This window comes from Haliotis cracherodii, unplaced genomic scaffold (genome assembly GCF_022045235.1).
Source record: "Haliotis cracherodii isolate W230 unplaced genomic scaffold, xgHalCrac1.p SCAF_33, whole genome shotgun sequence".
Lineage (NCBI taxonomy): Eukaryota > Metazoa > Mollusca > Gastropoda > Lepetellida > Haliotidae > Haliotis > Haliotis cracherodii.
Window position 1 is genome coordinate 955,199 of NW_027266290.1, and position 16,417 is coordinate 971,615.

Sequence of the window (16,417 nt, forward strand, 5' to 3'; positions counted from 1 at the left end):
CTATATAAGCAACCCCTAAAGCCCCCCTCCTGGGTTGCACAAACTCACTTTTCCCCTTTTTGGAAACACATTAAAAGGCCTGGCCGGGCACGTGTGCGACATACGCTTGCAGTCGGAAAGCGCAAGTTAAATCTCCAATATAAGTAAGTAACCCCCATTCAGTCTTGCTTGACATCGGTATAAGGATCCATACCGAAACGTCGCTTTTTAGAGAATTAAAGAAGTTGTTATCCATAAATATGTGTCTACCTTGTCATCCGTCAACTTCTAAGTAATCCCTATCAAACTATTTACAGACACAGCTGTTAACCCCTCACTGTCCCATCACTATCAGTGGTTTGTTTGTTTGTTTGTTTGTTTGTTGTGTAATGTCACACTCAGCAATATTCCAGTTATATTACGGTCAGTAAAAAAAAGTCTGGACCAGACTGACAACCCAGTCATTGACATCATGAACATCAATCTAAGTAATTGGAAGACGATGACATGCACCAACCACGTCAGCGAGTCCGAGTCCCCGATCCGTTAGTCGCCTCTTACCACAAGCATGGGTTACAGAACGCTAATTCAAAACTTGATATTCACAAGGGATTTAAAGCTATACTGAAATGAAGGCACTGCCTCACGAAAAGACTGGTGGACTCGCCTATTATTGTCTTGCCCTGGAAATGGGTCACTGGTTCTCTATCTATCACAATGTAGATTTGACCTTGAATAACACACAACCCTGAGAGATAAGACGTCCACTGGAAAATCCAGCTGCACTGTAACTCGGTTAAACAGCGATCGACTGTTGACAGAAGAACACAACATTCTAAGAAGCAGCAATGTGGGTTACCTGCCTCCTCCTCCTCCCGTCTGTTTGGGGAGGAACGGAACTTTTGAAGAACGCCGACTTTGAGAACTCCCACTTCAGCAGCTCCGACTGGTTTGCCCTGTCCGGCACCATCGCTGCAACAACGGACGCCTACCACGGCCACACAGCGGCTAAAGTTACTAAACGGTTAACTATATTTATTTTTTATTCTATAGACACATTCTCACACAAAAGCAGTGTTAAGGTTTTAACATCAGGGGTGATATGCCACCGCACTCTTGTATATCTTGTCAATGAAAGGTGAGGTGAGGTGAAATTGGGTTTAACGTCGCGTCCAAAATTATTGCACTTATATAGCGACGTGCATGCACGTATGTGTGTGTGTGTGGCTGCTTGTACTAGTCCGGACTGATGCCGATTTATAGTGCTAGCTCACTGAGATACCATGCCACAGTTTAACATGAATACCCCACTCAGACTCAGTATACTGACTCCGAGCCGACCAGTCCTTGTTTTAGCCCCTTAATGCCGAGCGCAAGACAGGGTAACAAGTACCATCTTTTAACGTCTTTTTGTATGACGCGGCCGGGGATCGAACCCCGGACCTTCCGCTCTCCGGGCGGACGCTCTACCACTAGACCACGGAGGCGGTCGTGTCAATGAAAGGAAAATAATAATGAAATCGGATAATGTGTGGTCATACGTTCTCAGTGTGTACCTATTCTTTGATGAAGTGGATAAAGCCTCTGCCCCGAGATCGGAAGATCGGTGGTTAAACCAAAAAACGTGAAATAATGGTTCTTGTTATTACCCTGCCTGGCGCTCGGCATAAAGGGGATAAAATATGGACTGTTCTACTCACAGTCAGCATAATAACGTTAAAAAATGGTACTTGTTGTTACCCAGCCTGGCGCTCGGCTTGAAGGGGATTAAACAAGGACTGTTCTACACACAATCAGCATAATAACGTTAAATAATGGTACTTGTTATTACCCTGCCTGGCGCTCGGAATGAAGGGGATAAAACAAGGACTGTTCTACTCAGAGTCATCATAGTGGGGTATCAATGTTAAACTCCATTTCACCTCACATTATGTCTTTTTGCACATTGTTTTGCAAGATACTCTTATAATTTCAAGAGTTCATGACATTATCACGTTTTTATCCCAGACCTTCCCCCTTTTCAGATATCACGACTACGGCGGACTGGAGCAGTACGTCACTGTCAAGGGAGGTCACCGCTACTACTTCCGGGCACACGTCAAGTTACTCAATTATGCCCCAGGAAAAGATAAACAGACTGTGATCGTAGGACTTGCCGCCAAGGAGAGAAGCTCCGGTGAGATGTCAAGAACAGCCCGATAACGCTCAAAGTATTACAGCGACGAAAACTCTAGATCTAGAGATCAGGGTTCCGTTCCACAAAGCCGGGCGGTCGGGTAGCCCAGTGGTTAAAGCGTTCGCTCGTCACGCCGAAGACCTGGGTTGGATTCCCCACATGGGTACAATTTGTGAAGCCCATGTCTGGTGTCCCCCGCCGTGATATTGCTGGAATATTTCTAAAAGCGGCGTAAAACCATACTCACTCACTCACCACAAAGCCGTTCTTAGGCCTGAACTATAGTTCAGGGGGCGGTCGGGTAGCCTAGTGGTTAAAGCGTTCGCTCGTTACGCTGAAAACCCAGGTTCGATTCCCGACATGGGTACAATGTGTGAAGCCCTTTTCTGGTGTCCCCCGCCATGATATTGCTGGAATATTGCTAAAAGCGGCGTAAAACCATACTCACTCACTCACTCACTATAGTTCAGGGGCTGTGATCGTTGTACAAAGCGAATCGTTGCATAATAGGCCAAGTCTCAACCTCCAAATCTCTGTGCCATGACCACGCAGTACTAATTCGGCGATCTCCCTGTCTCATCATCTGGAGATCCAAACCATGACATGGATTACTAATTCAGATACCCGTGAAGTTCCGGGTTATAATAGGTCTTCAGCAACCAATGTTTGCCGTAAAAGGCGACTATGGTTGTCGTAAGAGGCGTCTAACGGGATCGGGTGGTCAGACTCGCTGACTTGATTGATGCATGAGGTATCCCAATTACGTGGATCGATGCTCATGATATCAATCACTGGATTTACTAGTCCAGAATCGATTATGCACAGACCGCCATCATATCGCTCGGATGTTGCTGAGTGTGGCGTTAAACAACATACAAACAAACTAATTCAGAGATCTTTCTCAACTTCAAAATCTCTAAACCATGACATACATCACGAACTCAGAGGTCTGCAATCTCATAATCTGGATATGTAAATCATGACATGAATTTCGTATTCAGAGATCTCCGCATCTCAGCACCTACCATTCTATGTTGGTGACTTCCAGGAAAGACGAATTACCTTACCTTTGGCGCTACACCGTACATTCAGACGAACCAGTGGCATATCATTGGAGGGGACGCCAAAATAACGAATGTCGGTATGTATGTGACCCATGGCGATCCGGTGTAGAATATGTCTTCAGCCCCCATGCTTGCCGTGCAAGGCGACCATATTCTTGTAAGAGGCGACTAACGGAATCAGGTGGTCAGGCTCGCTGACTTGATTGATGAAAGCCATCGTATCCAAATTGCGTAGATCGATGCTCATGATGTCAATCACTGGATTGTTTGGTCCAGACTCGATTATTAACGGTCCGCCGTCATATTGCTGGAATATTGTTGAGTGTGGCATTAAACAACAAACAAACAAACAATGGCAAGTATGTGCCCTGTACTGTAAACATCGAATGGACCCCCAGCCAGCTATGCTTGTGTGAAGGCGACTAAATGGATCGGTCATTACTATAGCCTGCCGACACCTTCCATTTTTATCCTTCCCAAATTATCGAAAAGGTACGTTTACACACGTCTTCAGCATGGATTCGGATAGAAAGCTATCGACTCGATAGTTATGTGGATCGCTGTCGCGATTAAGAACATTTCTGACGTGGAATCATTGATGCGTTCTTCGTGTTTTCGAGGTGTCAGTTTGAATCATACAGTTTAATAACATGAAATGTAAATGTTTGAACGTAAAGCAGACTTATTTTTTTGGCAAAATATTTGTGGCAAAGTATGAAGATAAAATAAACTTACGACAGGTATGGGGCTTTCTTAGATTTAGGACAAACTTTAAGATATCTCAGGGCTACGATAGTTTCGAAAATAGGCTACGATAGCCTACGATTTCCTTACGATAACTTTCCGAAAAATTAGGAATACGACTCATAGGACTCGTTTCGAAAATCTAGGCCCTGGGGCCCCGTTCCACAAAGCAATTGTAGCACTAAGATGATCGTAACTAGTCTATTAATTACAGGCATGCCGTCAAACTGCTGAAATATTGCCGAGTGCGGCGTTAAACAACGAACACAATTACTGAAATTAGCTCAACATCCAGGTAAAAAATGATTAATTCCCGCAAAAAACCAACACTGGGATGCGTTAGGTTGTGACATGAATGAATATGAGTGATTGCACAGTTCAGAATTTTGGGCCAAGATACACTACCATCCACGTGTCTGTCTGCTGTATGATATGCGTATATACTTATCCTATAAGCAAAGGCAACCTACATATTATCAATATTAACATATTTTGACTTTTCACAAATACAGTAAACTACGGTTATAACGAACTCAAACGGATCACTAATTTTAGTTCGCAATAACCGTAGTTCGTTGTAAGCATACATACAGCATATATGCAAGAAATGACCGGGGTAAAAAAATATGTTCGTTATATCGGTCAGTTCGTTATAAGCGTGTTCGTTATAACCGTAGTTTACTGTAACTTTTTTAGCACTAAAAGTAGCACTGCGTTCCAGTAAGTAAGTTATACCCACATAATTGAATTGAATGATAACAGATATATCTGAGGCCCGTTTGTACATCCGACCTGACGACCAGAGCGTGGACTTCATCGTGGACTACGCCAGTCTACAGGAAGTTCCCCCTCTGTCTGGATTCCCCGCTGACGCCAACAAGAGGATTGACACTATTCGGAAAGGCGATCTCACGATCAGGTAGATCTTGTACAAACATTTTAAGTCTGAGAAGAGGCTTGTGTGGCGATCCACATCGATAGACAAATGAAATTTGCAATATCCCAGCTAAATGACGGCGGCCTGTAGATAATCGAGCCTGGACCAGACAACCCAGTGATTAATATCATGAGCATCCATCCACGCAATTGGATCCGATGACATGCATCAACCCGTTAGTCGCCTCTTACGACAAGCATAGTCGCTTTTTACGGCAAGCATGGGTTGCTGAAAACCTATTCTACCCCGGATCTTCACGGGTCTGGTCGATATTGTAAACAACACACCACGAGGTCGGGATACGATGACGCCATCAACCAAGCGTCCCCCATCTTCCCGAGGCAAGAGAGTTAACTGACTTTAAAAGTCCAGTTTCACACCCTTGCCGAACTAGGCTGAAATTCCTGGGCTCGATCGTAGCGCCACCAGTGGCTATTACGAGTTAGGTCCCTTCTATGCCTCTCCTATGGACCAATCAGATCCCCCCTCTCGTATCACTTGCATTTGCTTCAAACAAAATGGCGTCGCCCAGTCAAGGCGATCTGATTGATAATCAAGATCTGCATTGTGATAAAACGGGTCTTACATCGTGAAGTGCATCACCTTGATGAAAAACATAAAAAGATTTGGAAAATATCTGTTGACAACGAGTTGGCAGTGCACATGCTTTGCGAATCCTGCAATAGACCGAAATCTGCATGACAGTTTACGAACCGGATTTCGATTTCATTGCGCAATTTTGATTGGAAAAAGCATAGACTTGTTAGTCCAGCCAAAATCTAACTCCACAATTCCAGACTAGTTCGGCAAGGGTTGAAACTGGACTTATATAGTCAGTTAACTCTCTTGCCTCGGGAAGATGAGCGTCCCCGCGCTTGACCATGCGATCCATTTGGTCGCCTCTTTAGACCAACATAGGTTTAGTAGGTGGAAAGCAATTCTAAACCGGAATCCCCAAATGCAACTACTTGGTTTAAACGTAATCACTGAGCGCACATTCCAAGTGATGCTTCGTGCTTCTAGGTTGTTAACACCATGCCTGTGTGCTTGGAGGTGAAAAAGTGGTCAAACTTGTAAGGCCTTCATCACTTCGGACTTTCCTCCCACAACCTTTGTTTGTTTTGTTTGTTTGTTGTATAACGCCGCACTCAGCAATATTCCAGCTAAATGACGGCGGTCTGTAAATAATCGAGTTTGGACCAGACAATCCAGTGATTCACATCATGAGCTTCGATCCACGCAATTGAGGTACGATGACATGCAACAACATAGTCAGCGAGCCTGACCACCCGATTCCGGGAGTCGCCTCTTACGACAAGCATAGCCGCCTTTTACGGCAAGCAGGGGTTGCTGAAGACCTATTCTACCCTGGATCTTCACGGGTATCCTCCCACAACAAAACTATAGACCTGTTAGTTTACATTATTTGTTCATAACGACAGAAGTAATACACGCATGAAATATTGTTCCGTTTCCAAGATTCTTTGAAACGTAAAGTGTATTATACATATGCATGATCCAGATTAGATGTATTATGAGTAGTATTAGTATGGTATTTTAGAGGGGACATGTCGCATTGTCGCCCATATAAAAACAATCATATGTGTCAAAATTAAACACAGAGCGTTAATGCGACTACGCAACATCGTTATCATTTGTCGCGTTTTTGCGCTTTTAATAATATTTTTACAATGCGATATTTTGCATATATTGGAGGAGACAGATGGTATGTGTAGACGGGCGTCATCCATAGGGTTCGCATGTACACATGGCAATACTCGCACCGCGAGGGGAAGGGGGTATGCTCGTCGAAGGTATGGACTGCAATGGATCACATGTTGTCAGGCTCGGCGACTGGACTGATTGCGTGTCATAGTACCCCGATGACGTTAACCTTTTAAAATGTTTTCATTCACTGGTTTGCGTGATCCAGACTCCATTATTTACAGGCCGGCGTGATGTGGCATGAATATTGCTGACTGCGGCACAACACAACATTCACTTTCTGTTTCCTTTCCCAGGCTCGATGATCACTCGGTGGAACCCAGTGGCCTCAGCGTGGAGGTGAGTCTGAACTCGTCTCAGTTGAGTTAGTATTGTTTTACGCCGCTTTTAGCAATATTCCAGCAATATCAAGGCGTGGGACACCACCAGGTCTTCGGTCAGAACAGATCCCTGTATTCAATGGTTGTCGTAAGAGATTATCAAATCTTGAGACAAAAAAGTAGCGTGTACTTGTGTATATGGGGACGTTCAGTCCTCGCCTGGTAAGCGGGGTGTCCGGATTATGGAGGTGCGTAAACACGGGATTACACCCGACTATTTATGTAGTTGATGTATTCGAGGAAGAACTGTTCAAAACACATTAACACGTAAAAGTGTTTACTTACTGCAACATTTGGTGAAACGGGTGGCCCAGTCGTCTAAGGCCACGCAATTCGCTGTACAGAGTTGCGGCCCTTAGGTTGGAGAGAAACCTATTAATCATGCGAATCCTCTACTCTATTACATCATTGCAATAAATCCTGTATTTTGGCTGCAACCACACTATAAGGCGGCTCAACAGGAAACATTCCCCCATGCTTCCTCTTGGTCGGCGGCGTTCTGAGGTTCTTCTGAGCCTTCTTTAACTGGTCGTCCACCAACGATAAGACTGATAGACGGGAGGTAAGTAAGACTTCCACGGAATCCCTCTGCTGCGCAAATTGTATCTCCAACATGCTGTTTGGAAAACCGGTAGCTGGGTCCGGCTGAGGAGTTGTCGGTGTAGTAGGTGTCGTGTTAGACGCCGTGGTCTTGCAAGTCGATGCGTCAGGCAAGGACATGATGGCTTCGACTTTCTTCTCAGCAGCATCATTCCGCTTTATAGTGAAGGAGGTAAGCTGTCTTTGAGAGTAGAGTGCAAAACTTGCAAGGGAACTCCGTACATAAGTCGTCTCTGCACTTCCGGTAGACATTTTGCGGGTTCCCATTGACCATGAAACGACGTCGGGGAGGGGACAGACGACGCTATAACAGTCGAAAAAACACTAATACAACCCCTGAAAAAAGACATCGCGTAACCAGCCAGTAGTAATTAAATAACGTTAATACCAACTACTGATATGATACTAGTTAAACAGTGTGGCTACACAACCGAGTGCTGGAGTAAGTTAAAACATAGGTGTTGTTTCTAGGGCACACAGGAAAGAATTGTTTTTCCCCCTTTGCGCATGATAGAGGTGTGCTATTATGGGAACAACTAATTGTGTGTAATTGATAGTGAAGAGGACTTCTGTTGAAAAACGGAAGATTTTGTAACAGTGTGGTTGCAGCCAATATAAGGCAGTTTGTTAAAAGCGGCGTAATCCCAACTCACTCACTCACTACTGCAACATTTGCGATTGCGAAATGTAGCAAGAACGAGGTATATTATATGACCGCTGTAAACTGAAAAGACACCTGTGTGTATATTCCAGGTACAGGAAACGTCAGGCCTGTTCGCCTTCGGGTCAGCTGTAAATGCCGGAGCGTTCGTGACCCCCAGCTTTAAAGGGTACCAGGACTACTTCTTCCAGAACTTCAACTGGGCGGTCATTGAAAACGACCTGAAATGGGCAAGCATGGAGAAACAGAGGGTGGGATGATTTTTCAAAACTAGATTCTGTTACATAGTTTTAAATCAAAAGTCATGTTTCTATAATATAGTCCACAAAATTGTCCAACCGTTCCATAGAAATTAGAAACTATATCTCCTGCCGGTTCTTCTTGTTCTTGTTCTTATGATGCTGAAGATGCTGATCATCATCATCATCATCATCATCATCATCATCATCATCATCATCATCATCATTAATATTGTTTTTATTTTTACTATTATTATTATTATTATAATTATTATTATTATTATTATTATTATTATTATTATTATTATAGGGCCACATCGACTACAACACTGCAATGAAGGCCATAGATGCTCTGAGGAAACATGGGTAACGTATATTTTTACATATTTATTATAAAGCACAACATTTTAGTTCGTCTGATGTTGTGTCGGGATTGGCTTGGTTGTACAATTTGTGACAACACGGACAATACGGTGACTGAAGTGATGTTTGTTTTTAAACGCCACACATCACAATATTCCAGCAATATCCCGGCGGGGGACACCAGAAATAGGCTTCACAAATTGTACCCATGTCGGGAATCGAACCCGGTCTTCGGTGTGACGAGCGAACGCTTTAACCACTACCCGACCGTCCATGCAAGGTGTCTTTCAATCAGCAAGGAGTCTTTCTATCAGCGGTCGCTATTATATTCAGGGTCAAAGTTAGAGGTCACAGTATCTTTAATATATGTTCAATGGCAGTAAAAGTGTATCAACAAGGTGTCTTTCAATAAGCGACTGTTATATTCAGGGTCAAAGTTCGAGGACACAATATCTTCTGGGAGTCGAGCTCGCCTGCCTGGGTGGACCATCTGTCCGGACAAGCCCTGCGCCAGGCCATGGAGAAACGCTTGACCGACGTGGTTGGACATTACAAGGGGAAGTAAGTCATCCGGGGTTGGACGCAGTTGTAATGACAATCAGTGTTTACGATGAACATCCATGTAGGTAACCATCATGACAAGCCTACAGTAGAGCCAATGGTAATTCCATCAGCAAATATGATCATCATGAAGCTACTATGATTTGTTTGTTTGTTGTTTATTTGTTTGTTTGTTGTTTAACGCCGCACTCAGCAATATTCCAGCTATATGACGGCGGTCTGTAAATAATCGAGTCTACCCCAGACAATCCAGTGATTGAGATCATGAGCATCGATCCACGCAATTGGGATACGATGACATGCATCAACCAAGTCAGCGAGCCTGACCACCCGAATCCGATGGCTGCCTCTTACGAAAAGCATACCCCGGATCTTCACGGGCCGAAGCTGTAATGATGGTGTACGCCTAATTATGATGAAAGATACGATCACAGGTGTGGAGCTGTCTGAACAGGGATCATTATTGAGCGTCTTACCATTACATTCCCTGTATCCTCCATGAAATGAAGGCAATATATGTCGCTATTGTTGCATTGAAATCCGGTACAGTGTAAGACCGTTCAGAAACAGCCATACGTCATGCTATTGAAACCCAGCACTGGGTGAGGCCGTTCACAGAAAGGTATACGTCATGCTATTGGAACCCAGCACAGTGAGAAACCATTCAGAGTCAGGTATACGTCATGCTATTGAAACTCAGCACTGTGTGAGGCCGTTCAGAGACAGGCATACGTCATGCTATTGAAACCCAGCACAGTGAGAAACCGTTCAGAGTCAGATGTACGTCATGCTATTGGAACCCAATACAGTGTAAGACCGTTCAGAGACAGGTATATGTCATGCTATTGAAACCAACTCCAGTGTAAAAACCCTTCAGAGCCAGGCATCCGTCATGCTATTGAAACCCAGCACAGCGTAAAACATTTCTTTGGCATTGCCTTCTATCCAAGGTTACTGCACTGGGATGTCGACAATGAGGCGCTGAGCGGCGACACACTCGTCCGCCACTCTGGAGACCGAAATATCACCATGTGGATGTTCAGAGAGGCCCACAAGATCGACCCTAACGTTCAACTCTTCCTCAACGACCACGAAATTGTTAACTATAACAAACATACTGTGGTAGGTTCACCTACTTACCTCCCACTGCTGTAACCGTATATCAATGCTTCTGCCCTTAAACGTGTTTGATAGTGACTTGTGGCCACGGGATCGTGCAACAATATATTTACTTATTGAGTTGGAAACAGGACCGGTAAAAGAAGAGAATATATGGATGTCAACTTCTTTATTATGAGGAACGCAGCTAATCAGCTATCAGCGCCTATCATCTGTTGGCTTCCTTTGTTAGCTTGTACCCTTTGTTATTTGCCACCTTTTGCTATCTTATTTATTTTGTTTGTCCTTACATGTACATATATATGCTCTCTGCCTCGTGGCATTCATTCACCTGATGAAGGAGAAAGCATATACAATGTACTCCGAAGACGTTGTGTTCCTCATCATAAAGAAGTTGACATCCATTTCTTATGAATGGTTGAATTTGAATTTATTATTGTTTCATATCAATTATTTAAAGATGCGAAATTATTTCCACTATTTGGAGTCATATTAGACCGGGGACATCCGAAAGGTTGTGTTCCTCATAATAAAGAAGTTGACATCTATATATTCTCTTCCTTATGTGAATCACTTCTAAATGCCTTCTAAGACCTGATAGGACCGGTAAAGTCAATGGAACTTTGCGTGGTCGAAAAATATATATACACATTTTTGAAGGCAAGTATTTTAGGAAGCGAATTAATCTTTATTTTATATTGGATTACGATTTATGGCAGAGTTGTTAATACGGCCTAAAACATGACGTCTTTTGTTTGCGAGATGTTCATTGGTATCGGTTTGTAATTTGAATTCATAATTTGTATGCAAATAATTACCTTTAATTATTTGGAACATTCATTCTTAATTCGTAACCTTTGACTACTATTGCGTACTTTTGTCCCAAATTTCAACTTAATAATTTTTGACCGAATGGCCACTTATATGCCATACGATGGCAGCCTGTAAAAAACGAGTCTTGACCAGACAATCCCGTGAATCACTTATGTCTTAATCAAATATGGAAGTTGCTTTTGTCTTCTTGTCAATAACCTTGACAAAGTGGTTTGTTGCTTCATGATTGTAAATGTTGTATTTCTGGCGTTTTCTACCTGTCAGGCTTTAGAAGACCAGGCTGTGTACTTCAAGGAAGCGGGAGTTCCTGTGGGAGGAATTGGAATACAGAGTCACCTCCACCACCCTATCGACCTGGCGGCCATCAAGGTAACGTCAGCACTGAAGGTTATAGCGACTCTTGTACGTGTATATGTGACAAGAAACAATATGGCCGTGTGTGCAGGTGTCAGCTAAAACAATGATACATGTAATAACGAACTTTCAGAGGATATTTGCTGTCGCGCTCCTCATCTTCATCCTCCATCACCGTTATCCGCCCCCACACCACCTCTCTCCCTCTCCCCCCTCCCCCCCACACACACCACCCCTTTTCCTTCCACAAACTCCCTACCCCCGCCCTTCTCTCGAACAAACACCCTTAAAACAGGTAGGCCCATAATCCACATATCCTCCGATCATCAGTGAACCAGTCATACAATATACTAGTATACCACTCAAAAGATACTGAAGTAAAGAACGATTCTTACATATTACTATAGTTGATCTCTCATGAGTGATTTACTATAGTCATCTGAAAAATGACCGTCGAAGATCCGGGTTAGAAAAAATCTTCAGCAACCCATGGATTGCCTGGTCCAGAGTCGAATATTTAAAAAACGCCGTCATATAGCGATATTAAACAACAAAGAAACAAAATATGTGAAAAAACTCAAGTGTTCATTAAGTTATTCTGAATAGTATGTTCGTTACTATTCGTTACTAAGTTACATATATTGCCATATGTTTGTGTGTATGACTTAGTAAGGAATACAGGGCACAAGCACACTGTTCCTATAAGACGTCACCCGGTTCTCTAGGCTCGTCTGGACGAGGTGGCCCGGGCTGGACTGCCCATCTGGATCACGGAGCTGACGGTGGAGGGGGTGTCAGAGAAGGACAAGCCACAGACGTTTGACGACCTGCTGCGTCTCTACTTCAGCCACCCGGCAGTCCAGGGCGTCATGCTGTGGGGATTCTGGAGCCAGAGAATGTCTCGACCTGAGTCAGCTCTGTGCACAGGGTCGGGCTGCACGGTAAGATAGTTATATTGTAACTAGTAGATTCCCTGACCCAGGGGATAACACAGAAATCGGTACGCACAGAGCATACTTGTGATGTCAGTATTGACCACACAAGAACAATCAAAGAACAATCAGTAAATAATTAAACACAAAGTTTTAGGGTTTCAATAAATGGGTCAACACCAATAAGCAATAGGCTCTAGAATTAATGTTCAGAACATTCTCACTGCTGAATGTCCTTAGAGAAGCCTGTCTCTGTTCTTGAAGCCAGATATTACCATATTTGCCTTTGCACCAATCGTGTCCTCCCGGGAGAGGTGGCGGAAAGAGGCGAGTGGTGACGAATGTCAACAGTAAAGGGTAGACATGAAAGCAATAATCAATATACCAGTCACCAAGATAATAATGACTAAATAATGTACCTCATCTTTGATATGATACAAGTCGTATAGGTAGCCCTAAGTTGCAGTTCACAAAACGGTGCTCATGACTACACGAGGGTAGATCGAAACGTTCGTACCCTCAAAGACATTGCTTGGTGTTGTGTGACGTTTCAACACGTGTAAGAAGAATACCATGTTATGGATAACACAACACCAAAGTTACCTGCTCGTAACAACCGTCTGTTTCCGAGAAGTCAATTGGAGAATATGCTTGTAAATGGAGAAAACTGAAAAACGAGTTTTGATTTAAAATCTGCATAAAAGGATAAGTCACAAAAGGTAAATCACGAAGATATCAAATATAAGCAACAAAACTCTTTCCATGACATGAACAAGCACGAGCACGCTTGAAGAAGACTGTCCTTAATATTCCAATGTGAGGAAATGGGATGCTGAATTTAAGCGAGGCTGTCACAGAGCTGATCTTAGATCTTGTAGTCCTGAAGGTGCTACGTCTGAAGCTCAAGTGTTGGTTGTCCTCTACAATTCATCTTATGGCTGATACTGTTAGGAACAGTTTTTAGTCAGTACGGAACATCTTTTCTGTTTTGTGACAGAAAGGCGATAATCCTGATTGACTATATGCATCCAGGTCAGACTGTCAAGTTCTCAAGTTCTTAAATTCTTTATTAACTCAAACCGCCGACCGGTGGTATATGAGCAACATAATTGCATACATATATACAAAAATACGATGTGAACAAGTGGCAACAGTGCTTTACTTTAGTGCAGAAAGTAATACATTTTTACAAATTTAGACAGTTTTTTAAGATTGTAAGTTCTCATTTTTGACATCAAATGCTTAAAGGAAATAATGTTTGACCAGTTTAGATATCTATTATCAATTAATGTTTTTCTTTGCTGGTCAAAATATTCACATCTTAAGAGGTAGTGGTACTCGTCGGCTATGGCAGGGGAGGTACAAAGCTTACATGTGCGATATTCGCGTGGGATGCCCTCCCAGCGGCCAGTCTCAATCGGTAAATTATTATGTAGGGTTCTTAATTGGAGTAAAGATTTCTGGTGATAAGAGAAGATATTGTTCAAGTTTGAAATTTTTTTTTGTCAAAGGGTTACTATGCCACAGAACTAGGTGAGTTAAGAGAACATATCAAAGAAAAATGCCGAGGAGAGTTTCTTTCATAGGTCCTCCTGCTTCAAGACGGTGCGCGTGTGCGTACTATATAAGGAGCATATAGTGGCTGTAACTGTAGCTTTGAGTTACTTCCCCTGGCCCGTACTCTCCTGACATAGCACCCTCTGATTTTGTATCTAGTTCCTAAACTCAAATCACACCCGCATGGTATAGTTTTTATCAGTGACGCATAGCGGTCACGATATGTAGGCGTTCGTGTGAACAAAATACGACCGAATTTTGTACTTTTGTCAGCACATCTATTTTGTCTTGGTATCACACTATTTACGCATTTCCTTTTGTATTTTCTGCAGGTGAATGATAGCGGCAGACGTGTGAGTCATCTTTTACAAACAGAATGGCGGACGCACGAGACCCACAACATCCGGAAAGGTCAAACAGTCCGCATCCGGGGATTTAAAGGAAACTACGAGTTGCGCGTGAAACACAATGGCCACGTGATCCACGAGGAAAGCTTCTATCTGGGCTACAAGGGGACGGACCTCAAAGTGTCGCTCACTGGATCCAGTAAGTCTCGAGACCCGTGAAGATCCGGGATAGAATAGGTCTTCAGCAACCAATGCTTGCCGTAAAAGGTGACTATGCTTGTCGTAAGAGGCGACTAACGGGATCGGGTGGTCAGGCTCGCTTACTTGTTTGATGCATAGCATTTGCTTGGATCGATGCACATGATGTCAATCACTGGATTGTCTGGACCAGACTCGATTATTTACAGACCGCCATCATATAGCTGGAATATTGCTGAGTGCGGCGTTAAACAACAAACCAACAAACATTGTGCTTCGTTGTTCATTGCAGATTCCAGCCCACACGTCAGCCAGATTCTGGTGGGGTGAACCACAGCCCGTGTCCCCGAGGGGGAGTTGTACATACTGCTCTGTGTATTTAAGAAATAAACATGTTTACAATGACAAAATGTCAACACCTTTCAGTGTTATTTTTACATAACAAATGATTTTTAGTGTAGCACTTCTTGTCCCTGTCCGGAGCAACGTGCAGTGGGTTGGAATTTCAGAATCAGGATTACCATCCTGAAGTACGCACGCACTGTCGGCACGTACGCACGCGAATATGTGGAAATTGAGCATTGAAAAGATATGCGTCGCGAACAGGACATCTACAGTAACACTCCTGTGCCAGTGACGCATGTTTGTTTGTTTGTTGTTTAACGCCGCACTCCAGTGTCCAACAATCCAGTGATTGACATCATTTACATCGATCTACGCAACTGGGATACGATGACATGCATCAACCAATTCAGCGAGCCTGATACCCGATCCCATTTGTCGCCTCTTACAAGTTTCGTCTTTTACGGCAAGCATGGGTTGCTGAAGACCTATTCTACCCCGAATCTTCACGGGTCTCAAACACCGTGTACTCTCACATAGTTTACAACGGCTTCCAGTCAACTTCCTCACATGCAATATTTGTAGAAACTGAAAACCAGGTCGAAAAGTTCTCCAACAACGCGTTTGGATGCCCAAAGAAATGAAAGGTATTCGTAAAGCTAATGGTATCATTATGGTTTGTCATAAACAAACACGGCCATGGTATACTACAGTAAACTACGGTTGTAACGAACACGCTTATAACGAACTGACGGATATAGCGAACTTACTTTTTTGGTCCCGACTATTTGCTGTAGTTATGCTGTATATATGCTTATAACGAACTACGGTTATAACGAACTAAAATAAGAAGTCCCTTTGTGTTCGTTATAACCGTACTTTACTGTACTCAAAAGAAGATAAAGATTTTGTTCATATGACCATAGTTAATCTGTCATGTCACGTCTTGAATTAAATGTAGACATATGAAAAAGTCGGATTTTCCTTAACTCCTTTCAAGTAGTATATACGTACGTCGAGTTAAGGCTTAGTCTGCCCTGAGACCCAAGAGAATAAATTGAAAAAGAAATCCAGCTCAAGCAAAGAATGCTTTGTCAAGTCTAGATTGCTTCAACCTTGAAATAAAGCATTGTTTTGAGCTCCATTTCGAATTTATTATTTTATTTTGTAGATAAATATTGTTAAATATGATAATTTTCTGGGACTAAGTGTTAGTCTAGGTTAAGGTAGTTTAGAAGGTCAAAGCCTCGCGCCTATCTAACGGTAACTGTCAGGTCACGTGTCACGTGTCTACTTTCTGGATAG

The 16,417-nt window shown here is 43.1% G+C and overlaps 1 protein-coding gene across 1 annotated transcript; it reads left to right on the top strand.

The window, feature by feature from the left end:
* The first annotated feature begins 739 nt into the window (after window positions 1-739).
* LOC139477414 (uncharacterized) lies at window positions 740-15,170 on the top strand. Its single transcript, XM_071259979.1, has 13 exons — window positions 740-1,003; window positions 2,004-2,155; window positions 3,204-3,296; window positions 4,726-4,882; window positions 6,922-6,964; window positions 8,359-8,517; window positions 8,816-8,871; window positions 9,298-9,429; window positions 10,380-10,551; window positions 11,647-11,751; window positions 12,462-12,677; window positions 14,558-14,771; window positions 15,063-15,170. Exons 1-13 carry the CDS (start codon window positions 828-830, stop codon window positions 15,098-15,100), a joined length of 1,713 nt encoding a protein of 570 aa, XP_071116080.1. The 5' UTR covers window positions 740-827; the 3' UTR covers window positions 15,101-15,170.
* Window positions 15,171-16,417: the final 1,247 nt, after the last annotated feature.

Excerpts from the sequence above, each read along its gene's own strand:
- LOC139477414 (XM_071259979.1), top strand. The coding sequence starts at position 828 with ATGTGGGTTACCTGCCTCCTCCTCCTCCCGTCTGTTTGGGGAGGAACG. Across the intron at positions 1,004-2,003 it reads GCGGCTAAAGTTACTAAACG|ATATCACGACTACGGCGGAC; the intron begins GTTAACTATATT and ends CCCCCTTTTCAG. Across the intron at positions 4,883-6,921 it reads AAAGGCGATCTCACGATCAG|GCTCGATGATCACTCGGTGG; the intron begins GTAGATCTTGTA and ends TTCCTTTCCCAG.